This window comes from Heterodontus francisci, chromosome 37, assembly GCF_036365525.1.
Source record: "Heterodontus francisci isolate sHetFra1 chromosome 37, sHetFra1.hap1, whole genome shotgun sequence".
Taxonomy (NCBI): Eukaryota; Metazoa; Chordata; class Chondrichthyes; order Heterodontiformes; family Heterodontidae; genus Heterodontus; species Heterodontus francisci.
The window spans coordinates 11,536,987-11,563,070 of NC_090407.1; the positions used below are offsets into that span (position 1 = coordinate 11,536,987).

General features: G+C 45.5%; 1 protein-coding gene across 1 annotated transcript in view; it reads left to right on the forward strand.

Annotated features, from left to right (window-relative positions):
* The window catches only part of LOC137352008 (protein polyglycylase TTLL10-like), a 37,922-nt gene extending 12,294 nt beyond the window's left edge, over window positions 1-25,628 (forward strand). The window contains exons 6-13 of the mRNA XM_068016986.1: window positions 1,242-1,280; window positions 2,294-2,382; window positions 7,257-7,428; window positions 11,845-12,016; window positions 17,747-17,887; window positions 20,401-20,517; window positions 24,632-24,725; window positions 24,861-25,628. Of these exons, the coding sequence (XP_067873087.1) occupies window positions 1,242-1,280; window positions 2,294-2,382; window positions 7,257-7,428; window positions 11,845-12,016; window positions 17,747-17,887; window positions 20,401-20,517; window positions 24,632-24,725; window positions 24,861-25,390 (1,354 nt within the window). The 3' untranslated portion in view covers window positions 25,391-25,628. The remainder of the gene's footprint in view (window positions 1-1,241; window positions 1,281-2,293; window positions 2,383-7,256; window positions 7,429-11,844; window positions 12,017-17,746; window positions 17,888-20,400; window positions 20,518-24,631; window positions 24,726-24,860) is intronic.
* Window positions 25,629-26,084: the final 456 nt, after the last annotated feature.

Genomic DNA, 26,084 nt, shown 5'->3' on the forward strand with positions numbered 1-26,084 from the left:
TATTTTTTTAAGGAACTAGCTTTGGGATAGTAATAGTGTTGTATAAAGTGCTGTTATATTCTGCATTAATTGGAATAAAATGAAATAATAATGGCCACAATATAGTGATTAGCACTGTTACAGGCAGAAAAATAGACCATGCTTCTGCTTGTATCTTGCTGGATATATAGGAATTAAGAACTTTGCATTTATATAGTGCCTTATGAGAGATCATAAAGGACTTCAGAGTGAATTAGTTATGGATTGCAATGGATGTTGCTAAACAAACACCTAGGAACATAAGAAATAGGAGCTGGAATAACCATACAGCCCCTTGAGCCTGCTCCACCATTTAATATGATCATGGCTGTTCTTCTGCCTCAACTCCATACTCCCGCTTGCTCTCCATTTCCCTTGGTTCCCTGAGAGACCCAAAATCTGTCTATCTCAGCTTTAAATATCCTCAATGATTGAGCATCTGCAATCCTCTGGGATAGAGAATTCCAAAGATTCACAACCCTCTGAGTGAATACATTTCTCCTCATCTCAGTTCTAAATGATTGACCCCTTATCCTGAGATTGTGCCTACAGGTTCTAGATTCCCCAGCCAGGGGAAACAACCTCTCAGTGTCTACCCTGTCAAGGGGTAGGTAGTAGGGTGAGGGGAGGTGGGCTAGGTGAGAGTGGGGAGTGAGGGGGGAAGGGGAAGGGTGAAGGGGGAGGTGGATGGGAGAGGTGGTGGGGTGTGCCGGAAAGGGGTAGGTCCAATGAACAGATTCTACCAACTGGCACAAGGAAATTAGCAAGTACAAAGTTGTGAAGCTTGTTTAATATTTGCTCAAGTAAATGAGGAGTTACAAGTTAAAAAAGAAAGAAAACTTTGCATTTATTTAGTACCTTTCGTAATCTCAGGACGTCCCAGAGTGCTTTATAGCCAATGAAATACCTTTGAAGTGTTGTGACTGTTGTAATGTAGGAAATGAGGCAGTCAATTAGTGCACAGCAAGCTCCCACAAACAGCAAAGTGATAATAGCCAGATAATCTATTGTAGTGATATTGGTTGAGGACTAAATATTGGCCAAGACAGTAATATGCTAAGGTGAGTCACCAGCCTCGCCTTCCCTGATGTTTGTGGTCATGCTTGGGCTACTAATCTCCAGAGCTTCTTGCTCAACTTGAGTACGGGCTATAATGTTAGGTGCCCTTCCCTTTCTCACACCTTGATCCCCTCCCTGGCATTCTGTGCTGTCTTGTCCTGCAGAAAACGGGAAGTGAGAGTGAGGAAGTGGCTGATGAAAAGGTAAGTAAGTGGAAATGTGTGGGGCTTGTGCATATAGTCCATGCGTTGAAAGATGGGGAACAATCAAGATAGAATGAAGATGGGAAAGTGATTAAAATACAGTTAAATGTGTGCCATGTAAATTGAGGAAGGAGTGCTGGATGAGCTGGTGCTAGGATGTGAGAAGAGATTGGTGTTAGTGTGTGGAGTGTAGAGAACAAAGCAGGAAATGAGCACGTTTAGATTGAGAAGGGGAGGTATGGCAGTATGTCCTTATGACTGTATGCTGAAGGATGTGATGCAGGGAAGGGAATTGGTGAGAGTGGGTTAGGGGGTAAAAGGAGTGTTGTCCAGTGTTGTTGAGAGAGATGGAGAGGTGAAGAGCTGTGCACATAACCCGCACGTCCTTGGGGGTTAAAATCCCTCCCATCATTTCTGCAGATTAGTTTTGAGTTTATCCCCTTCAAACAAAGGTCATGTTCTCTGGCTCTGCTGTTAGATTCCTCTACTCTTTCACAGCCAAGCTTGTGCACATGTGCAATGATGCTCCAAGCTTGGAGTTAAACACAATCCCCAGTGCAGGTTCCTATTCACCTGAGTAAACAGACTCTGGCAATTTGATAAGATGGACTCAGAGGACAATGCGACTCTGTGAAGTGGTGATACATATTAGTGTCTTTGGGATCATCTTACTTCAGCATCTGCCAAGAGCTGGCAAGGCATCACTCCAACACCAAGCCACCGACTTGGCAGATCTTGTTGGTGCAGCCAACAAGAGTCCAATTGGCTGCTCTCTACTTTACATTTTGTGCCAAATTTTCTGCCTCTGTGGATGTGTATTCAAAAATCCTGGTACAATAAAATGCATTTCTTATCTGTGATATCAAAACTAACTGCAACTAATGTGACGTGACCAGGTATTAGCTCTGGTTTTTCATCAAATCAACTCATTGTAACTGCTCGTAAGTTTTAATGTGCTTTTAATAGTTGAATGGCTGCACACTGTGACTTTCTCTTTCTCTTGTGTTAACTAGTAAGCCCATAAAATTGGATGAATTTTTCCCTGAATCGTACCGTATTGATGTGAAAAGTGAGCGCCAAGCTTTTTTTGATGCCTTCAGAGGTAATGTCTTTCTTCCTCTCAATTTAACAAAGTTGTTTTCTTCTCCTCACCATGGTTAGAGTTGTAGACAAGAACTTATGTGCATGTGTAGTTGTGGGTCACCAGGCCATCAGGTCAAGGTAGTCAAACTACTTGTTCTACTTGTTCTAACTCTATTTCACAAGATATAAAGGCACCTCATTTGTAATCTACTGCTTTCCCTTCTAACTGTGACCAATGCATCCCTTCATGTTTAACACACAGTGTTCCATCCGTTAACTGGCCAAAGGCACATTAACTGCCTTTTTCTGAATGTTATTTGTAGATGTGAACTCAGCACCATAATCTATTGTTCTCCCTGCTCCTCAGTTTTCTTGGGTGTTTTTTAAAATTCATTTCATGGGATGTGGGCATCTTTGTTGCCCATCCCTAATTGCCCTTGAGAATACGCTGCCTGAGAAGATGGCGGAAGCAGGTTCAATTGAAGTATTCAAAAGGGAATTAGACAGTTATATGAAAAGGAAGAATGTGCAGGGTTACGGGGAGAAGGCAGGGGTTTGGAGCTGAGGGAATTGCTCTTTCAGAGAGCAGGTGCGGACATGATGGGCCGAATGGCCTCCTTCTGCACTGTAACGATTCTGTGAAGGTGGTGGGAAGCTGCCTTCTTGAACCGCTGCAGTCTATCTGGTGCAGGTACACTCCCAGTGCTGTTAGGGAGGCAGTTCCAGGATTTTGATCCAGTGACAATGAAGGAACATCGATATATTTCCGTGTGAGGATGGTGTGTGGACCTTGCAGATGGTGGTGTTCACACACTTCTGCTGCCCTTGCTCTTCTAGGTGGAAGAGGTCGCAGGTTTCGAAGGGGCTGTGAATTGTCATTGGCAGCCCCACAAAATGGGCACATCTGCAGCGTAACAATGCCAGGTCTGATCTAACATGGTACCCTGTCTCTCAGTCAACTGAGCATTTTTCAGGGTTTGTTCCTGTACAAGGGAGCGGTGGTTGTGGCACAGATTGCCAAAGAAATGCCTTGCCTCTATTGGCTGCCTTTCTCCAGCACAGCCAGCGATCAGAAATTCACCAATGAGACCACAGGCTCATGGCCTACTGCCCTCTGAGGTGCGATGCCATTGGTCCATTTTATGGAGTCATATTCAGATGTCTCTTGGTGAAGTCAGTGTGCAGTGATAAAAACAAACTGCTAGACAGCAGGACAAATAAGTCAATGTACCCATTTTCTCTCTCCCCACCCCCACCCCCGACTCCCTGCTGGGATTCCCAAACATTCCAAGTTCAAGATTAGTTAGAATCGCAGCCAATGATGGCTCATAGAGATATAGGTGGAGTAAAACACCAGCTCAAACCAGTTGGACCGAATGGTCTGTCTCTGCGTAGTAGATTCTACGTAATATATAATCACCTTGACGGGAGCAATAAAGAAATCCATTTAAACAGTCCTGTGATCTGACGCACAGAATGGCTGATGGAGGGCCTTTGTTGGGGAGTCTATGGCTTGAATATTGCAGGTATATTTCAAAAATTGTGGCGAGTCGAAGAGACTTAGTAGTTGGCAGGAAAAAAGACAGAGGCGCAAGGGGAGAGCCAACTGTGCAACAGCCCCAACAAACAAATTTCTCTGCAGCACCTGTGGAAGAGCCTGTCACTCCAGAATTGGCCTTTATAGCCACTCCAGGCGCTGCTTCACAAACCACTGCACCTCCAGGCGCGTATCCATTGTCTCTCGAGATAAGGAGGCCCAAAAGAAAAAGAAAGAATTTCAAAAATTAAAGGAATAAGGTACATGTATGGACCTTAAGTAGGACCTTTCTCCTGAAACTGTTTGGGGAAGCCTGTCAACACATCACTGACTTGCCCCCCGCCCCCCACCCCCCCCCCCCCCCCCCGCCCCGCCACAGCTTGAGAACGGTGGGTGATGTCGTGAGAATGAAAGACAGATTAAATGAAAAATAAAGCACAGAAAAATATACGGAAGGAAACTAAAAGCACTAAGGAGGTGAGCAAGAATGGCTGAGACTCACTCACTCTCTGATTCTTCCTCCTCCCATGAATTGTCCAATCATAACCAGGAACTCACTGGAAATGCAGAGACCAATGCACAGAATCTAATCACTGAGCATTTTCTAAATAGAGTCAAAGCATAACTCCACCATCATCAGCATCCTTTTGAAAAATCACCTCCATTTAACATTTAATCTTTATTTCTCACAGCGATCAAACCTCTGTTCAGGCCCATTCATAAGAACATATGAAATCATAAGAACATATGAAATAGGAACAGGAGTGTAGACAAGAACTTATGTGCATGGTATAGTGGTAGGTCACCCAAGTTAAGGTAGTCAAACTACTTGTTCTATCCCTATTTCACAAGATATGAAGGCACCTCATTTGTAAGCTACTGATTTCCCTTCTAACTGTGACCAATGCATCCCTTTATGTATGACGCACAGTGTTCCATCCTTTAATTGGTCAAAGGCACATTAACTGCCTTTTTCTGAATGTTATTAGTAGATGTGAACTCAGCACCATAATCTATTGTTCTCCCTTTGAGCCTGCTCCACCATCCAACAAGATCATGTCTGATCTCCTACCTCAGCTCCACCTTCTTGCATTATCCTCATATCCCTCAATTCCCTTAGTATCCAAAAATCTTTCCATCTCTGTCTTGAATATACTCAATGACTGAGCATCCACAGCTTTCTGGTGTAGACAATTCCAAAGATTCACAACCCTTTGAGTGAAGAAATTTCTACCCATCTCAGCCCTAAATGGCCAACCCCTTATTCTGAGACTGAACCAGTGTTCTAGATGTCCCAGCCGGGGGAAACGTCCTCCCGGTATCCACCCTGTCAAACTCCGTAAGAATTTTATATGTTTCAATTAGATCACCTCTCATTCTTCTAAACTCTAAGATATATAGGCCCTGTCTACTCGACCTCTCATCATAGGACAATTCCTATCATCCCAGGAACTGGTCTAGTGAACCCTTGTTGCACTCCTTCTAGGGCAAGTATGTTCTTCATAAGGTAAAGAGACCAAAACTGCACACAGTACTCCAGGTCTGGTCTCACCAATGCCCTGTATAATTGCATTAAGACTTCTTTACTCCTATACTCCAGTATAATTGTAACAAAGGTTAACATACAATTTGCCTTCCTAATTGCTTGCTGTACCTGCATGTTAACTTGCTATGATTCATGTACAAGGACACCCAGATCCCTCTGACTGCAAATATTTCCCAGTCTCTCACCATTCAAAACATATTCTGCATTTTTATTTTTCCTATCAAAGTGGATAACTTCACTCGATGGCTCGTAACGCTCAGTGTCATCGTATGGCCTTAATTACTAATGTAAATGGTGAGTAAACAAGCCCTTCCTAGCTCCCAAATGAATATATCCTGCATATGCCATTATTTCTTTGCCCTCCAACACATCCTCAGTAACATTGATGATTCTGAATGCTCATAAATATTGTTCAAGTAACTGTAGGATGCTGCTCTCTTTTTCATTTGCTGTTATATGGTTGGATGGATACATCTATAATCACCAGCTTTTGCTGGGTATTTTTGGGTATTTTTTTATCTGTACATTAGCTTCAACAGTGAACGTCGCAAGTTATTAGAATATGGAGGGTACCATAAACCAACCCCGTTTCTGTCCTGATATGAGTTCTGACAGAAGGTCACTGACTTGGAACATTAACTCTGTTTCTCTCTCTGCAGATTCTGCTTGACCTCCTGATCATTTACAGTATCTTCTGTTTTTATTTCAGATTTCCAGCATCCGCTGTATTTTGCTTTTCCATTCCTGCCTTTGTCTAACATCACATGTATGAAATTTTCTCAAAGGGTCATTGGAGAGCAACCAGAAGTAGCAACTTAAAGAAAAAAGCAAAAGGCTTGGATTTATATAGCACCTTGCATGACCAGAGGATGCTCCAAAGTGCTCTACAGCCAATGAAACACTTTTGAAGTGGACACTGTTGGAATGTAGGAAATGCAGCAGCAAATTTGTGCAGAGCAATCTCTCACAAGCAGCAATGTGATAATGACCAGATAATCTGCTTTTATGATGTTGCTTGAGGGATAAATATTGGCCAGGAGACTGGGGAGAACTCCCTTGCTCTACTTCAAAATAGTGCCATGGGATCTTTTACATCCACCTGAGAGGGAAGGCCTCAGTTTAGCGTTTCATCTGAAAGACAGCATTTGTGACTGATTCCAAACCACATCTCCCAGTCCCCTCCCTGCCAAAACCAAGAGCACCAGGGCCAGTTTTAGAATCTCTAGTGTTGGCAGTGAACTCAGCATAGATTGGGTACTGAGCTTGGTATTTGTGGCTTTATACCAGTAAGCAATGCATTTACTCATCGGCCCAAAAGGAGAGTTTGAAAAAGAATCTTTAAATTCGAATTCGGGCGTTGCCTGCCTTTTTCACCAATAGGGTAGAGGCACTGAGAATCAAGCTTCATATTGCATGATTCACAGACTGATCATGTCCCTTTGTTGACAGACCTTCCCCTATTGCCTCATCCTTGGTCTCCTTGGGGAATAAATTGCTTGGTCACGATGTCTTTACAATTTCATGACACAGGGCAAGCAAAGTGACTCTTCTCCCCCACTTCCTCCAGCCCCAATCTCCAATCATCTCCAGCATAGCAGCTTCCTCGTGTCATTACCAAACCTGGACTCATTCAAATGAAGCTCAAATACCTTCCCCTACTCGCCCCCACCCCTTTAATAGCAATTCTATAGAAAATGTTAACACAAGCATGCAGCTGTCTGTTTGACTGCTTACTGAGAATGATCATAGGAAAACAGTGCTTCCTCTTTTATTTACATATTTATTTTCTGCTTTTCACCCTTTAACGCAGATGGGCAGATTTGGATTTGTAAACCTTCCAATTTACAAGAGGGCCGAGGGATCTTCCTCCTGAGGTCTCGGGCAGATGTAGCAGTATTCCGTGCAAAGCTGGAAAGTGTGGAAGAGAACCCGGTGATCAAACCATCTCAGTATAATTCCATCATTCACAGAGTGGTGCAAAGGTGAATAAGAACAATCAAAGTAACAGATGTCACAGATGTCTTCATCTATAATGTATTAAAACTCCTACATCTGCCTGCATTCCCTGTCAACTTTTTCATTACAAATCTCGAGGCTCAGATCTATGATGAAAACTACCCATGTTAACATGTCAGACTGTAACTATACCTCAACCTCCCTTGTGAAGTGACCAGGTGAGCAACTGAGCTTGTGTTGCTACGAGTACCCTTAGAGCTCCTAAATGGCATCCATAGCACATGCCACTCTTGTGGGGCGAATTGCGCCGGACGCAGTATTGGTGTAGGTGCTAGCACACGTGCAGCGAACTGCCGCAGGAGGTATGCCGAGCAGGCAATTCATGACGTCAATCAACGTGCAAAGCTGATTTGACACCAACAGTGTTATCTTGGACCTCAATGCACCAGCCAATGCCATCTCTTAACCTCGCGCGGCTGAATGCACAGTCAGCGGCAGGAAGGACTGTCCCCGTACCCCTCCTCCCCACACCTCCCCACACCTCCCCACAGCCAACCAGCGCTATTTAAAGGAATCATCAACTAGTTAAAGGGGGTTAGTTGCTGGTTGATTTCTTCTGGCTGTAGCTTCGATTTCACAAGTGTTTGCTGCTTAGTATAGTTGTTTCAAGTTTCAAAAGTCGACAGGGAGTGGTGTGGCAGGTGCTGAAGGAGTTTTTGCTGATTTTAAAGCTTCTGTTCAAATCAGTTGCTCCCAGACATGGATGCACTGGAGAATGAATAGCAGTCGGGCAGAGTAGGATAAAAGCTGCTGGAAGAGGGGGGAGGAAGAGGAAGAGGAGTGGGCTCTGAGCAGGAGACCATATCTGCCCAGGGTGTACAGGGAGCAACTCTTTTACCTGAACCTTGGTGAGGAATAGTGTGTGAGACGTCCATCTTCAGTAGAGACATCCTCACTGAAATCTGCCATTTTCTGCAGCCACAACTGCAGCCTCAGAGTAGGGCAAGGATCATATTGCCTGTGGCTGTGAAGGTGACTGTGGTGATGAACTTTTATGCATCGGGCATCTTCCTGGCTGGAACTGGAGATATTTGCAACATCTCGTAGTTTGCCATCCGCTGTTGCGTAAGGGATGTCTCAGAGCCTCTCTATCCAAAGGCAGCTAATTACATTTCATTCTCTCTTGCCAGAAACAAGCAGGCGGAATGAGCACTTGGCTTCGCTAGGATTGCAGGCTTCCCTATGGTGCAGGGTACCATTGACTGCACGCACATCGCTTTGTGGGCGCCACCGGTCAACTCTGCCCTATACCGGAACCGAAAGGGATTCAACTCCCTCAACGTCCAGCTGGTGTGTGACCATAGGCAGCGAATCATGCAGGTCAGTGCCTGATATCCTGGCAGCTGTCATGATGCCTTCATTCTGCAGCAGACTGCTGTGCCAGCTGCATTTGAGCCACCATGCCAAACCAAAGGGTTGGGAAGCGAGGACTATCCCCTAATGGTATGGCTGATGGCTCCAGTGTGCAATCCATGCACGCATGTGTGGCATACATACAATGAAAGCCATGCTGCCACACAAAATGTGATCGAGCAAGCCATTGGTGTGCTGAACAACACGCGCTCCCTGGACTGCTTAGGAGGCGCCCTGCAGTACTCGCAGTGCGGGTGTCAAGATTCATGATGGTCTACTGCATGCTGCACAACCTCGCTATCTTGAAGGGACAGCCCATGCCACCAGCTATGTGGTGAGCAGCTGAGGGCAGGAGCATAAGGAGGAGGAGGAGGTTGAAGAGGAAGAGGAAGGGAGGACGCAAACTATACAGCCCCTTTCTGCCCGGGCAGTCCATGAAGAACTCATCCAAGTGTGATACCATTAATTGCAATGCCAATTCCCCATTCACCAACAGTCCCACACCTTACCTTCCCGCTGTTATTGACCATCACAGTGTTTGCTTGGCTACAGTGCAAAAATAAAAACCAACACAAACTAAACATTTCAAACCAAATTTATGTGAAATCATACCCTGTTGCAGGTTTGTGCTCCCTGGAGCCACTGCCACTCCTGTGAGGCAATGCTTCAGCCATCATGGGGACTTGATGGCGGACAGATTGCTAGACTGCTGACACCCTTTAAGACCCTTTGCAGTTTGAGCTTTCACAACAGCTCTCAGTTGCTGGGTAACTGCTACTCGTGCTGCAATGAAATTAGTCATCAGATTCTGCATCATGGTTGGTTCCACAAGTGTACAAATGGAGTTGGCCACCACTTCAATGCTGGAAAGGAGGGGTTCCAAGATCTGCACAAAGCCCTGAGCCAAGTTGGTCCATGCTTCTTAACATTGACTGCAGGCTTTCTGGCAGGCTTCCCAATGCACCAAGCATTTTGTTGAGCACAGTGTTCTTCTGTACCTGCCACATCAAAGTCCTCATCTGAATCCTCTGCTGTGGAACTCGTGTGTGATCTTGCCCTCCAGTGAGTTGGCACCTGCACTATCATTGTTCCTGCCCTGGCTGCAGCCCACTTGTGCCCAGTGTCTCATCACATGCAGATCCCGCCTCTAAGATACATGCAGTGTCAGTGTCTTGGGTTGGTGGCTGTGAGTGTGAAATCAAGTGACGGCACAGTGTCTTCATCATCACTCTCCTCTTGGTATTCCTCCATTGCCAGGCCTCTCCTTTTTTCCATCTCCTCCACCAAGACCTCCAGTGCAGCATCCGAAAACTTTGGCACCCGCTTTCTCACCTGTTGTGCTATTCCTCACCCTTTCCCAGGTCAGATTCTCTTCAACCATGACTCCCAGCCACAATGTACTTTCCCTTTAAGAGGTGTAGGCTAGCTTTAATTAGTGCTAATCACGCACAATAATGGCCCCCTGCTGATGCACTCAGCCAATGAACAGTTAGTGCTGGATGGACTCAGGGATCATTTAAATGTGCAGGCAGAACAAAGTTGGTGCACTGGCTGCATTGGAATCAATGGGTATGGGTTAATTGGGGATCATGATCCCAGTGCCTCTTTTCAGGGGCTGTCCAATTTAGTCCCTGCTGTATCACACGCACTAATGGATGGGTATATTCACACTAGAAGTGTAGTGCTAAGGATAGAATCTAATTATGTCTGCATGCCCTGGTCCACTTATCCCCTGCCTGCCTGCCAACCCTGTTTCACCTGAAGGCCACACTTGTTCTTGACTCTCCCTTTGCAGTGCCATTGGAAGTCAACTAGAATGGATAAAAGCTCTGGTTGCAGTAAAAGAACTTGTATTTATATAGCACCTTTCACAACCTCAGGGCATCCCAAAGCTGTTTACAGCCAATCAATTGCTTTATTGAAGTGTAGTCACTATTGTAATGTAGGAAAGGTGGCAGCCAATTTGCGCACAGCAAGCTCCCACAAACAGCAGTGTGACAATGACCAGACAGTCTGCTTTAATGATGTTGATTTAGTTAGTGCCCTGCTCTGTTACATTCATGATGATCCTGCAGCATAATCAATGCCTGGTCCAGAGTAAATAGAGGAAAATTAATTGTATTCAAGCTGAATTTCAGAGTTAAATCTGTTTGCCTCCTTCCCCCATCCTTTTCTTTGGGACAGGCATACAGATTTCTTCGTGGCCAGTGAAGTAAAACTCAAGTTGAAATGAAAGAGTCACAAGAGGAATAGTCTGGTCACGAAGCTCCAGACGCTGTGAGTGTGGGAGCAGTCCTCTTGGCCCAGTCGCCCATCAATGTGATATGTTCATATTAGGGCGGCACGGTGGCGCAGTGGTTAGCACCGCAGCCTCACAGCTCCAGCAACCCGGGTTCAATTCTGGGTACTGCCTGTGTGGAGTTTGCAAGTTTTCCCTGTGACCGCGTGGGCTTTCGCCGGGTGCTCCGGTTTCCTCCCACAGCCAAAGACTTGCAGGTGATAGGTAAATTGGCCGTTGTAAATTGCCCCTTGTGTAGGTAGGTGGTTGGGAATATGGGATTACTGTAGGGTTAGTATAAATGGGTGGTTGTTGGTCGGCACAGACTCGGTGGGCCGAAGGGCCTATTTCAGTGCTGTATCTCTAAATAAAATAAATAAATAAATAAAAATCATATGTATAGGTCTGGCCAGCTCACTCCCACCTGCCTCCTGTACTGACTGAGACACATCTCGGCCTTAACCCTGGCAATACAGTTGCAATCAGTTTAAGTAACCACAACATGAGTGGACAGTAGAATGGTGACAGCATTAATAGGGCTCGGCCCAGACCCCCAACAGTGCTTTTGTAGTTTGGCGTGCGATTCCTGGCTCAATGACAATGCAGGAGAACATCACTCGCCTCCGAGCCACAAAACAAAAAATTACGATTCATGAAAGAGTCCTTAAATTTAACACAGATTAGAAGCACTGCAAATTAAATTTCTGTCTATAGAATTGTGCTAAAAAGCCTGTGCATTTTACTCAAACAGATATGTTGTCAAGCCCCTACTCCTGGAAGGTCGAAAATTTGATGTCCGCAGTTACTTCCTGATTGCCTGCACCTCGCCCATTATGGCCTTCTTTCACCACGGTTATGCCAAATCAACGTGTAACATATATGATCCACACTCTGATGATCTGACAAGTCACCTGACCAACCAGGTAAGTTGAAATCACAGAAAATTCCGTCACCCTCCCTCCCCTTTTTACTTAAATGAGAGGACGTGAAACCGGCACGCTCAAAGATGAAATACTCTGCCGAGAGCTGCAGGAACCAAGCTGTCTGAGATTGCTAAACGGCCAGTTGTTGTCCGTTCATTCAGGGCCAATTTTGAATTTTCTTTCAGCAGGAAGAAATACACATGGGGGCTGAATTGTACCGCGCCCTCGACACTGTGGGTCACGGTGCGGGGGCCGGTAAAATTCTGCGGGGAGAGGCCCGCCTCAACCCGTGACATTGAGAAGGGCCAGCTGCAAATTACTGGTGGCAGGGGGACCTCAGTGCGGCCCTCCTCCCCGACCCCACCTCCCCAACCCCTGCTGCACGGCGGCGGCACCCCAATTAGAATATGTAAAACGGTACTTACCTCTGCAGATTATGCAGCCCTGCCGCCTCTCCTGCACATTTCCTGATCTTACTTTGAATGGGCAGCCGTAACGTACCATCCCAATCACGATTAGAAAAGCCGGCGGGTCATCAGAGGCAGAAGGTTTCGCGGCAGAGAGTAAGTTCCATTTTCAGGAATCCCACTCTGCATACTGGGAGGGAGGAGGGAGGGGGGGATACTCAGGGGACTCACTCTGCATACTGAAAGGGTGGGGGATACGCAGGGGACTCACTCTGCATACTGAAAGGGTGGGGGATACGCAGGGGACTCACTATGCATACTGAAAGGGTGGGGGATACGCAGGGGACTCACTCTGCATACTGAAAGGGTGGGGGATACGCAGGGGACTCACTCTGCATACTGAAAGGGTGGGGGATACGCAGAGGTCTCACTCTGCGTACTGGAAGGGTGGGGGATACGCAGGGGACTCACTCTGCATACTGAAAGGGTGGGGGATACTCAGGGGTCTCACTCTGCATACTGGAAGGGTGGGGGATACGCAGAGGTCTCACTCTGCGTACTGGAAGGGTGGGGGATACGCAGGGGACTCACTCTGCATACTGAAAGGGTGGGGGATACTCAGGGGTCTCACTCTGCATACTGGAAGGGTGGGGGATACGCAGGGGACTCACTCTGCATACTGGAAGGGTGGGGGATACGCAGGGGACTCACTCTGCATACTGAAAGGGTGGGGGATACGCAGGGGACTCACTCTGCATACTGAAAGGGTGGGGGATACTCAGGGGTCTCACTCTGCATACTGGAAGGGTGGGGGATACGCAGGGGACTCACTCTGCATACTGAAAGGGTGGGGGATACTCAGGGGTCTCACTCTGCATACTGGAAGGGTGGGGGATACGCAGGGGACTCACTCTGCATACTGGAAGGGAGGTACTGTGAACCCTCCCTCCGTAAACGGTGTACCCTCTGCATTGTTTGTGGTTGTGCAGGAGAAATGGCACTCTCGTCACCCAGTGTTTGGGGAGGGTGCCAAAAAGCATTAGGTTATAAGGATGGTGGGGTCAATCGATGCAGCTGGTAGGATCTTGATGTGGTCATGCTGTGTCTCTCTCAGTGTTGGCCAAGATGGGCAATGCCATGCCACGCCACATAGTTGATCCATGTTCACACCTAATGAACCCGTCAACACCAATCCCTGCCCTGTTAGGAATCTTTGAATTAATGAAGGATACAACATTTATTACATGGAGATGGGTTTGATTCATCCTACACTGTGCGATCCGCTTCTCCTGAGGATCCGTATGCGCTGGAGGCAAAATCAACAGACAGGTGCGATCTACGTAGAGGCCACCGGTCATGAGCAGCAGTTCCCAAGGGGAGCTCGCCATTACGGTCGCCGTGCATCTACAGGCCCCATATGACATGCCATTGGATGTCAGAGCACCAGTGTCAGAAGCCATTGCACATGTAGAGAGGGTGGTGACACCTCTCTGGGCCCTACTCAACGATGACCTGCAGCCCATGGGCTTCGGTGGACATCCTATGCCTATGGTCCTCATCGTGGCAGCGGCTCTTAAGCTTGATGCCAATGCAGCATTTCAGGAGCTCACTGGAGCCCACAAACCCCCTTTGTGGGGTTACACAGTCAGCAGTGCACCACTGCATCAGGGAGGTCACCGATGCCCTGCACCAGAGGGGTGAGTTTGTCCGCTTCAGGATGGACTCTTACAGCCAGGCCCAGAGGGCCATCGGTCTCGGCACCATTGCCGGAGAACCATAGTCCTCGGGCTCCATAGACTGCACCCATATGGTCATCAGGCCTCTCGCCAGGCTACCACCTGCAGGCGTCACCATTAAAGGAGCCCTCTCAATCTAGGTGAAACTGGTATGTGATCACCGTAGGTGCTTCATGCAAATCCGTGACCGCTTCTCAGGCAGCTGTCACGACACCTGCGCCCTGCGCCAGTCCCAGCTGCCACCGCTGTTCACTGAACTGGCTCAGATGGAGGGGTGGCTTCTTGGAGACCAGGGCTATCCCTTGCAGACACGGCTCCTGACACCAGTGAGAGACCCCACCACTGCTGCAGAGGAGAGATACAATGCCATGCTCTGAGCTGAAAGATCTGCCATTGAGCAGGTGATCTGTATGTTCTAAATGCATTCCTGATACCTGAATGGATAAGGTGGTGTCCTGTACAATGGGCCAAAAATGGCATGACCTCTCTTTCCTGCTCGCTGTGCTCTGCACAAATACACATCCAATAGGGGGCACACCTTGAATTATGAGGAGAGACGTCAACTGCATCCATCCTCAATCTATGAGAACAATGAGGACATATAACAGGAAAGTGCATGGGAGGGCAGATGCCACCCAGGCTCTGCACGCAGGGCTAGCAGTGAGCTAGGGATGTACGGCAGTGGCTTATCAGACAAAGGCTCTCTGCTGCATATGAGCCAACATGAGCTCTGGAAGCCACACATCAGCCTCGCTGATATGCTGTGCAACAGTCCACATCCGCGGCATGTCGGTGTAAACCATTGGAGGCAGCAGCTGACTGAGCCAATGCCCAAGTCACTGCATCCGTTGAGAGGCTCTTGAGTTATGGTAGCATGGCAATGAGTCGATTGCATACATTAGTGTTCCTGGAGGGCCAATGGAGCAAGGGATGCAACATTGGCGCTACCTGCTGGCACACATCATGCACACAGGAAAACAAGACACACATGTTGGTGAATAACATTTAGTGCAACAATTATTTACATTGCTGTGACACCCGTGCATTCCCATTTGTGTTAGCGTGCTCTCTGTAAACGCTTGCGAGTGCCCCTTCTCGGTGTAACCTCTGTGCTAGCAGCCTGACTGGAGGAAGGCTGCTGATCTGATTGCCCTTTGGCTGTGGTCCACTTTGGTGCTTGTACCCTGTGCACACAAGGCCTAGAGGGCCCTTTGACACCGGATGGCCCCACAGCTACTCACCTTCTCTGCCATCTCCAACCAGACTGCCTTGTTCAGGTGGGAGGGCCTCTTCCTCCCATCACTGGGGAAAAGGACCTCCCGCCTTGCCTGCACAGCCTGGAGGAGAGTGAGCAGGAAGGCATCGCTTCACTGTGGGGCCACCCTAGAGAACCCCTCTGCCATCCTCGGCTTTTGGTGTGGTCCTTTAAATGGAAAGGTGATTCCACCGTGTAACTGCTCTAACTTCTAGCTGCAAGGTTTGTCTTGCACATGTTTGAAAACCAAAGCAGGACTGTGCTGTTGTCATGGTTTTTCAACTATTACATATCGACGCGCATTCACGAACACTTTGCTTCTGCAGCAGCTAATCATATTTTTTGGTGTAATATTTCTAGTTAGCAATGCAGCTAGAATATGAACATATTTTCCTGTTTTCTTAACAAAGATCGTTTAATTGCAGTTACATGTATTTAGATGACAGAGAAATGAATACTGATTCCAAATGCATATTAGTCTGTGGCTTTTCAGAGTCAGATGATTAGAAGCCCACAGTATGTAAATATTCTTCAGTTATGGTTTTATTTCTGTTGTGTATTTGCATTTATGTCTCACGTCCTGGAATGTGCAAAATTAAGATTATTTAGCCAAGTGCGGCACGACAAGAAGCAATGTAACACTTGAGTGGAAGAAGAGGATCGCAACTTCACAGGGCACTGGGACACAGCAGGGTAAGAAGCAGGGTTAACTTTCAGGTCTGTGAACTTGGTCAAGTTAACTCTGCTTCTCTCTCCACAGACGCTGCATGACCTGCTGAGTTTCTCCAGCACTTTCTGCTTTGTTGCCAGATTGACAGCAGCCCCACTCTTCAGCAGTGAGGTAAGTATTTCTTTGACAGCTGTCAGGAAGCAGGTGCTGGGCGCTTTAAATAGGGCCCCAGCACTGCTACACTGATGTCAAAAGGTTCCTCACTGTGCCGAATGTCCCGCCTCTCAGCACAGTGATGCTACTGAGCCCCCATGCGAAATATCACGGGGGCTCTGTGGCGGCCGCTGAACGTGGGCACTCCGCTGAGTTTAAAGGATGCCGCCGCAGAGCGCAACGCCCGAATAAGATTCAGCCCAGGGTCTGAACCACAACATGGAGGAGGAGGCACAAACAATGTGGGGAGCCAATCAGAATGGCGAGACAGCAGCAGAGGCTCCGTTAAAGAGGGAAAGCTCAGGCCCTCAATTACAAGCAACCAGTTGTACAGAGTCAGGAGAATGCCCTGTCATATCTTCTCTTGACAAGGGCATTTGGGGGTGGGTGGCTTTGTGGGGGAGGGGTGCACAGATCCCTCTGCTTACAGGTCTCATGGGTTCATGGGGAGGGGGTTGGTCAGGAAGACTGCATGTACCAATAGAAAGGAAGGACATAACAGGAAATGGGATTAAGCTACTCTGAGATAGGATCAACTCACGATGAGGAGCAACATCTGCAGGAGCAGAGGCAGACCCTTGTACAACAGGGGCGCAGGAGTGAGAAACGAGGGGCAGGAAGGCAATGAAGTCGATACCTTCAGCAGAGGTTGCAATCCTCTAAAGGAGAAGCTGCCTGGACATGTCGGAGTGTCAGTGCTGTAGAAGGCTGTGCCTGTCCGGGCAGATGGTTGCTGACTTGTGAACCCTCACTGAAAGGTCATCTGAGGGCTTTCAGGAACCATCGCCATCGCCTTCCTGTGGCTGTAAAAGTCATAGTGGCCTGACACCTTTTTATTAGAATTAGAATTAGAATTAGAATATTACAGCGCAGTACAGGCCCTTCGGCCCTCGATGTTGCGCCGATCATCTGACCTACACTATTCCATTTACATCCATATGTCTATCCAATGACCACTTAAATGCCCTTAAAGTTGGCGAGTCTACTACTGTTGCAGGCAGGGCGTTCCACGCCCCTACTACTCTCTGCGTAAAGAGTAGCTGAGTTCTTCTACAATGAGCAGCAGCAGACAGAATGGGCACAATGCAGATGAATGTCTTCCCCCAGGGCTGAGAAAATATCCCTTCCCCTTTGTACCACCTCTCTCGATGCCAGGTTCCAAGTTCAGGGTGGACAAAAGTTTTGCTCACCCTAGACCCCTTTGCAAATTGGCCAGGCTGGGACTGTGAGTGTAGACCCAGCATTTTCAGGTCCCACTTGAATTTGCCGGGCTTGCTAATTCTGTTCGTGCTCCATATCTACCAGCGTGCCTGTGAATGATTGGTCCCCTTGTATTTAAAATGCATCTTCATGTGTACTAATCTCAGAAACAAAATGCAACTCCACCTCACCTTTTATAAGATGGAGTTTTATTCCATTAATTGCAGCTTTGCGCTTTCTTATCTACAGTTCATGCAGAGAAAGAACCCCCTGTATCATGGCATGAAGGAGGAAACAATTTGGTCCATGGAACATTTGAATGACTATATTAATCAGAGGTATATGCAAGAAAAGCATCTCCCAAAGGACTGGGTCTTCACTGTTTTTGCAGTAAGTTTGTGCTCCAGCTTTCACACAGGCTCTAATTAATGGGAATCAGTCATGTTACCATCAGAGGAGTTAGATACTCTGGCCTAAAATAAAAACAAAAAGTGCTGGAAATACTCAGCAGGTCTGGCAGCATCTGTGGAGAGAGAAGCAGAGTTAACGTTTCAGGTCAGTGACCTTTCATCAGAACTGGCAAAGGTTAGAAATGTAATAGGTTTTAAGTAAATAAAGCAAGGGTAGGGGAAAATGGAACAAAAGGGAAGGAGTTGATAGGACAGAGGATCTCTGTGACCCTCTGTCCTATCAAATAGCCATGGACCAAAACTATACAGTCCCACAACAACTTTACTGCAGTGTTACAAAGTCCTAATTTTACTAACAACCCCATCAACAACATACGCCTTTAACGTAGTAAAATGCCCCATGGCATTACCAGACAAAATTTGACACCAAGCCACGTAAGGAGATGTATGGGCAGATGACCAAAAGCTTGGTCAAAGAGTTAGGTTTTATGAAGCATCTTAAAGGAGAAGGGAGAGATAGAGAGGCAAAGAGGATTAGGAAAGGAATTCCAGATCTTAGGGCCTTGGCAGCTGAAGGCACGGCCCCAATTGGTGGAACAATGAATATCAGGGATGCTCAAGAGGTCAGAATTGGAGGACCACAGACATCTCAGAGAGTTGTAGGGCTGGAGGAGATTACAGAGATAAGGAGTGGAGGAGGCCTTGGAGGGATTTGAAAACAAGGATGAGAATTTTAAAATGGAGACATTGCATAACCGGGAACCAATGTAGGTTAGTGAGCACAGGGGTGGTGGGTGATCAGGACTTGGTGCGAGTTAGGATTTGAGCAGCAGAGCTTTGGTTGACCTCACGTTTATTGAGTGTAGACATGAGAGGTGGCCAGGTGTGTATTGAAATAGTCAAGTCTAGAGGTAACAAAGACATGGGTGAGGATTTGAACAGCAGATGAGCTAAGTTAGGGGCAGAGTCGGGCGATCTTACAGAAGTGGAAATAGACAGCGTGAGTGATGGCATAGATACATGGTCGGATGCTCCTGTCTGGGTCAAATACGACACCAAGTTTGCAAACGGTCTGGTTCAACCTTAGGGAGGGGGATGGAATCAGAGATTGGGGAAGATTAAATGGATCAATGGCCAATTAATGGACTTTTTAAAACTTTTGCCTACATTATGTTTATTTATTGTGTCTTTGGAGTCAAAATCCTCCTTGTTTCATAAAAGTTTTGATTTTCAGTTTAGGTTCCTCTCTCACCTATTTGTGCATCTTTCTTTGGCCCACGCAGCAAACGAGCAACCAACTCCCAGACCTTGTCTCTTCCTTCATCTTGGAATGTCTCTCCTCTCTGTTCAGTACCCCTTCCCAAATTATAGAATCATACAGTGCAGAAGGAGGCCATTTGGCCCATCGTGTCTGTACTTGTACCGACTCTGAAAGAACCGCCCAATTAGTCCCACTCGCCTGCCTTTTTGCCATTGCCCTACATTAACGCGGCTAAACTTGAGAATTAACTATGAAGTGATCAGGTGTACAAATTCACATCCCACCCAACAGAACTTCACTTCAACTTCATATATCAATATTTGATAATATCTATCCTCCATCTGATAATTTGACTTATTCAAATATCATTTACTTCAAAAATCAATCATAACGTGAAGAACATTTTCTTTCTTTTTAAAGTTTTATGCTCGTCCAGACCAGGGGTGTTTATTTTGGGAAATTGAAACACATGATGGGCATGCTACATATTCCCTGAGAAGGAATTTACTGCAATTTGCAGTTAACTGTTAAACCTGGACAGGATAACCTGCACAAGGCAGAGGATAGAAGTATAGTTCTCAGTTCATGAGTTACCCAAGTGCTCGTGGAAGCTGTAACCTAGCTGCATAAACTCAAAGAAAAAGTGTGAGATATTAATTGGCTTTCTGGGGAAGAACATGATAGCAGAGAATGGTTTCCTAAAGGTGAAGGATAGAACTGGAGCCAATCTTTACACACTTCTTTATTTATTTACAGAATTACACATTACAAGCATATACCTCCTCATCCAACAACCATAGTTTTAGTCTGTGTCTATTTATCAGGGATCAAGTGAATCCCCAGTTAATGTCCATTACTGCCATATAATTAAACACAATTAATATACATTTAACAGATTCCCTTCTCTCCCTTCAAATAAAAATGTGAGTTTATGTGCAAAAATTTCAAAACAAATTAAATCAAAAACCTCCAGGTTCTGTACAAAGCATTACCTTACAACATGTTCCTCCTCTAGGCGCCCTAACAATTCCTTCATACATGCATTTCTTTTTGTAAAATGATCAAAAGAAACAGTTGGAACTGTAACAATAATATTAAAATGCTGGAAGACACCTAGCAGGTCAGGCAGCGTCTGTGGAAACAGAGGAGCAAGAGTCAATGTTTCAGGCCTTTTGCCAGAACTAGAACATTGATTAATGAATGTGATTGAGAACTTTAACATTTTCTTGCAGAAGAGAATGCAGGAGATCATGACTATATGCTTCAATACTGCCAAGACCAAACTGGATTGTAAGCTGGGCTACTTTGAACTCCTGGGCTGTGACTTTATTATTGATCAAAATTTCAAGGTGATTGAAATTTTCATTCTCTTCTGTTATGGATGTTTGTTAAGTATAAGTGTACATGGATCTGTATGTAGGAAGATTATTTAACTTGGAGGCACAAAATGCCCATCCAAACCACCTCATAAGGTATCTTCCCTAACACAAGAGACATGACTATTATAGTGATGTAATACAATTGGTGTATTAATGAGAAGGGAACCACAAGAGCTATATCCTATAAAGTGTAAATAAGGTCTTGGCTCTAGCTGGCAAATCTTTTCCCCTGAGTCAGAGGGTTGTGAGTTCAAGGTCAACTCCAGAGACTTCAGTACATAATCTAGGCTGGCATCTCTATGCAGCACAGAGGGACTTCTGCACTGTTGAAGGTGCTGTCTTTTGGATGAGACATTAAACCAAGGCCCCACCTGCCCTCTCAGGTGGATGGAAAAGATTCCATGGCACCATTCAAAGGAGAGCAGGGGAGTTATCCCTGGTGTCCTGAGTAACATATATCCCTCAATCAACACCTAAAAACAGATGATTTTGGTCATTTATTTCATTGCAGTAGGTGGGACCTTACTGTGCGCAAATTGACTGCTATGTTTCCTATATTACAACTGTGACTGCATTTCAATAGTATTCCATTGTTTGTGAAGTGCTTTGTGATGCCCTGAGGGCTTAAAAGGCCCTGGAGTGTGAACATGCAATGCCTGCCGGTACATTCGAGGCCTTCTGCGACCATTGGGCACCGTAAAAACATTCATTGTATGAACATTCAACATAACATTGACATTAAGCTTCTATTAGCTTGTTTGATTGGACCCAAGTTAGCTTACTTATAGTGATGCTTTCCCAAAGGGACCACTTGTGTTACTGATTTCTCTTTGATGACACTGAGGCTCATCGTGCTACCTCTACTTGATAATTAAAATAGGCATTACAAAGGTTGTAGAGATAAGCCTTGGAACTACAGACCAGTGAGTCTCACGTCAGTGGTAGGGAAACTATTGGAGGAAATTCTGAAGGAGAGAATCTATCACCTCTTGGAGAGGCAAAATTTGATTAGGAATAGTCAGCATGGCTTTGTCAGAGGGAGGTCATGCCTAACAAATTTGATTGAATTTTTTGAGCATTTGACCAGGTGTGTAGATGAGGGTAGTGCAGTTGATGAAGTTTACATGGATTTCAGCAAAGCCTTTGACAAGGTCCCACATGGGAGACTTATCAAGAAAGCAAATGCACATGGGATACAAGGTAACTTGATAAGGTGGATTCAAAATTGGCTTAGCTGTAGGAGACAGAGTGATGACAGATGGCTGTTTTAGTGGCTGGAAGCCAGTGTCCAGTGGCGTACCACAGGGATCTGTGCTGGTTCCCTATTGTTTGTCATTTATATAAACGACATAGATGACTATGTGGGGAGTAGGATCAGTAAGTTCGCGGATGACACAAAGATTGGCCGAGTGGTTAACAGTGAGGTGGAGTGTCTTAGGTTACAGGAAGATATAGACGGGACGGTCAAATGGGCAGAAAAGTGGTTGATGGAATTTAACGCTGAAAAGTGTGAGGTGATAAACTTTGGAAGGAGTAATGTGACACGGAAGTATTCAATGAATGGCCTGACACTGTGAAGTTCCAAGGAACAAAGGGACCTTGGCGTGTTTGTCCATAGATCTCTGAAGGCAGAAGGACAGGTTAATAGGGTGGTGAAAAAGGCATATGGGACACTTGCCTTTATCAATCGAGGCAAAGATTACAAAAGCAGGGAGGTCATGTTGGAGTTGTACAGAACTTTGGTAAGGCCACAGCTGGATTACTGTGTGTAATTCTGGTCGCCACATTATAGGAAGGATGTGATTGCATTGGAGGGGGTGCAGAGGCGATTCACCAGGATGTTGCCTGGGATGGAACATTTAAGCTATGAAGAGAGGTTGGATAGGCTTGGGTTGTTTTCACTGGAGCAGAGAAGACTGAGGGGTGACCTGATCGAGGTGTACAAGATTATGAGGGGCAGGGACAGGGTGGGTAGGGAGCAGCCGTTCCCCTTAGTTGAAGGGTCAGTTACGAGGGGTCACAAGTTTAAGGTGAGGGGCGGGAGGTTTAAGGGGATTTGAGGAAGAACCTTTTTACCCAGAGGGTGGTGACGGTCTGGAATGCCCTGCCTGGGAGCGTGGTAGAGGAGGGTTGCCTCACATCCTTTAAAAAGTACCTGGATGAGCACTTGGCACGTCATAACATTCAAGGCTATGGGCCAAGTGCTGGCAAATGGGATTAAGTAGACAGGTCAGGTGTTTTAATGTATCGCTGCAGACTCGATGGGCTGAAGGGCCTCTTCTGCACTGTCTTATTCTGTGATTCTGAAAGTGTTATGAAGTATTTACATCACAACAATGGGCCATGCAGCCTAACGGGTCTCTGCTGGTGATCATACTCCACACAACCCTTTCCCCACCCTGCATCATCTAATCCCATCAACATATTCCTATTCCTTTTTCCCTCATGTATTATCTAGCTTCCCCTTGAATGCTTCTATGCTCTTTGCCTCGACTATTCCCTGTGGTGGCAATTTCCACATGTTAACCACTCTGGATAAGAAGTTTCTCTTGAATTCGCTATTGGATATATTAGTAACTATCTTATATTTATGGCCCCTGGTTCAGGTCTCGCCTGGAAGTGGAAACATTTTTTCTATGTCCATGCTATCAAACCCGTTTATAATCTTAAAGACTTCTATTAGGTCACCCCTGTCCTCTCTTTTCTAGAGAAAAGAGCCTCTCTCTGTTCAATCTTTCATGATAGGTCTCACTTCTCAGTTCTCATATCATTCTAGTAAATCTTTTTTTGTACCTTTATCAGTGCCTCTATATCCTTTTTACAACTTGGAGACCAGAACTGTGCACATTAACTCCAAGTCAAGTCTAACAAAGGTTCTATACAGGTTTAACTTAACTTCCCTGCTTTTCAGTTCTATCCCTCTGGAAATTAACCTCAGTGCTTTGCTTGTTTTTTTATGGACTTATTACCCTGTGTCTCTACATTTAGTGATCTGTCTATCTGTACTTCAGATCCCTCTGCTACCCTTTCCCATGTAGATCCTTATTTTCTAAGGAGTATGTGACATCCTTATTCTAATTATCAAAATGTATTACCTCCCACTTATGCATATTGAAATTCATTTGGCAATTCAATTTGGCCCATTCTGCAAGTTTATTAATGTCTGCCTTTATTTTGTCACAGTCCTCTTCTGTATTAACTATACCTCCTAATTTGGTGTTATCTGCAAATTTTGAAATTGTACTTCTGATTCCAGAGTCCAAATCGTTGATATAAATGGGGAACAACAGTGGTCCCAGCACTGATCCTTGTGGAACACCACTTCCCACCATCTGCAATCCCAAGTAATAACTTTCAACCCCTCCTCTCTGTTTTCTGTTTTGTCACCAGCTTGCTATCCTCTCTGTTACTTGTCCCCTACATAAACAGGAAGCAGGCCCAGTCCAGTTAGATGCAGATAAAAGCCCTCCACTCTGCTCCAACAGTTCTCACTACTGCACCAGTGTGACATTTTTCGTTATCCAAGAACAGCAATCAAACAACAATAACAACAACTTGTATTTATATCGTGCCTTTAACGTTATGAAATATCCCAAGATACTTCACAGAGGCATTATAAAACAAAGTTTGACACCGAGCCACGTAAGGAGATATTAGGGCAGATGACAAAAAACTTGATCAAAGAGGAAGGTTTTAAGGAGTGTCTTAAAGGAGGAAAGCAAGGTAGAGAGGTGGAGGGATTTAGGAAGTGAATTCCAGATATTAGGGCCTAGGCAGGAATCCAGTTAGATCCCAATGAGTGACAATAACTTAGCACTGAATTCAGGTCAATTCATGCTGAAGGCCCACATTCACAGAGAACTAGATTGAGCCTTTCCAAGTTAATTTTACAAACTATCACTACAACCAGAAAACAGAGAAAACTTTTATTCCAACAATGGATTTCAACCAAAGTTCCAGAGATGAAATAGTAGCACGTAAGGCAACTGCAGTACCCAGTGCCATCTGAAGTATTTTGAAGTGTGGAAGTGAGGATGGAAGGTGTACACATGGATTAACAGTTGTGTGTTTGATCTGTTTACAGGTCTGGTTGCTGGAGATGAATGCCAATCCAGCTTTACATAGACACTGTTCGGTTCTCAAAACAATCATCCCTCAATTGTTGTATGAAGCTCTTGGTAAGATGGTTGTTTCACTCACCTTGTTAGAGAAGAAGATTTGCGGAAACCACTGATAGTTTTCAAGCGATGAAATGAATATTTCATAAATGATCAAACGGGTGTGCATTCAACAAATTTTCTCTCTCTTCTTAGATGTGGTAATTGAGATATTCAAAAAGTGTAGTAAAGGAGCATACATTTTACCACTTCAGTCACAAAAAGAGTTTGTCCTAATTTACGGTGGTTGCCGTCAGGACCAGATTCCAAGACCACTAAGAGCTGGAAGGGCCTCTCCAACAATTGTTAAGCAGTCTTCCCAGCTGTGTCCACGTATTTTGAAACGCCCGATGAAAAAGCCCTTGAGAAAATCGTCAGTGACTAGGTCGCTATCAGAACATGCAGCTGTTGAAGGAAAACCCTTTCAGAAAGCTGTTTCATTGTTATCCCATGGACAGCTGCCAGTCATTGCCCAGATACAAAGCTTGTGCTGCATGGAGACCAAAGCTAAAACCAACCCCCTCTCAAGAAGTCACCCTGCCTCTTTAAAAGAATGGAGTCAACTGCAAGCCAATGTTTCCAAGCCACTGATGATGACTACGCCATTCGTGTCTATGCTCAACAGAAGGTTTGCTGCAATTTCTCAAAAAAGTAAGAGCTTGGAAAGTAGTCTACTCACCAAGTAGAGCACTTACTTCCATTCAGTCTACACCAAAGCACAGCTTCTCAAAACCATCTGGAATGAAGAGAAGAGAACATCACAGCAAGGGGGTCTCTAGTCAGTTGTCTTTACATCAGGACCAAAGTCAGCTCCAATGAGGCTAATGGAGACCCATGCTTGACTGTAAGATCAATGAATGATTCAGCTGTACTTAGTACAACGGCAGTGTTCGTAGTACAGTTGTGGATGGACAAAGGGAAAGATCTGATAGCACTCTGTCTGTTATTCATTTTGTCAAATTAAAATCTGTCCCATTCATGTTATCTTCTGTTCATTCTCATGTCAGTATAAAAGTATATTATTTCTATTTTACATCAATGATTATGCAGTTCAGCCACAAAAAATCTAAATTATTGCACAAATGTTAGCATTCACCATATATGACTTTATTTCTTAAAGTACAATATCATTTTATAGAATAACGAATTGATTTCCAATGGTGTTTTCCCACAGGTAAAAGTAAAAAACAATCTTTCACCTCCAGCTAACTTATCTTTCTGCTTGTTTCCCCCTCGCTAATTCTTTCTGTCACGATTTCTTCCTCTTTTTATTTACCTTCCACTCTCTCTGTCTCGGTACGGCTCACCTGCTTTCACTCATCATCCCATTATCTTCCTTTCTGACTCTTTGTTTCTTAGTTCCCCTCTTTCTGTGAGAAA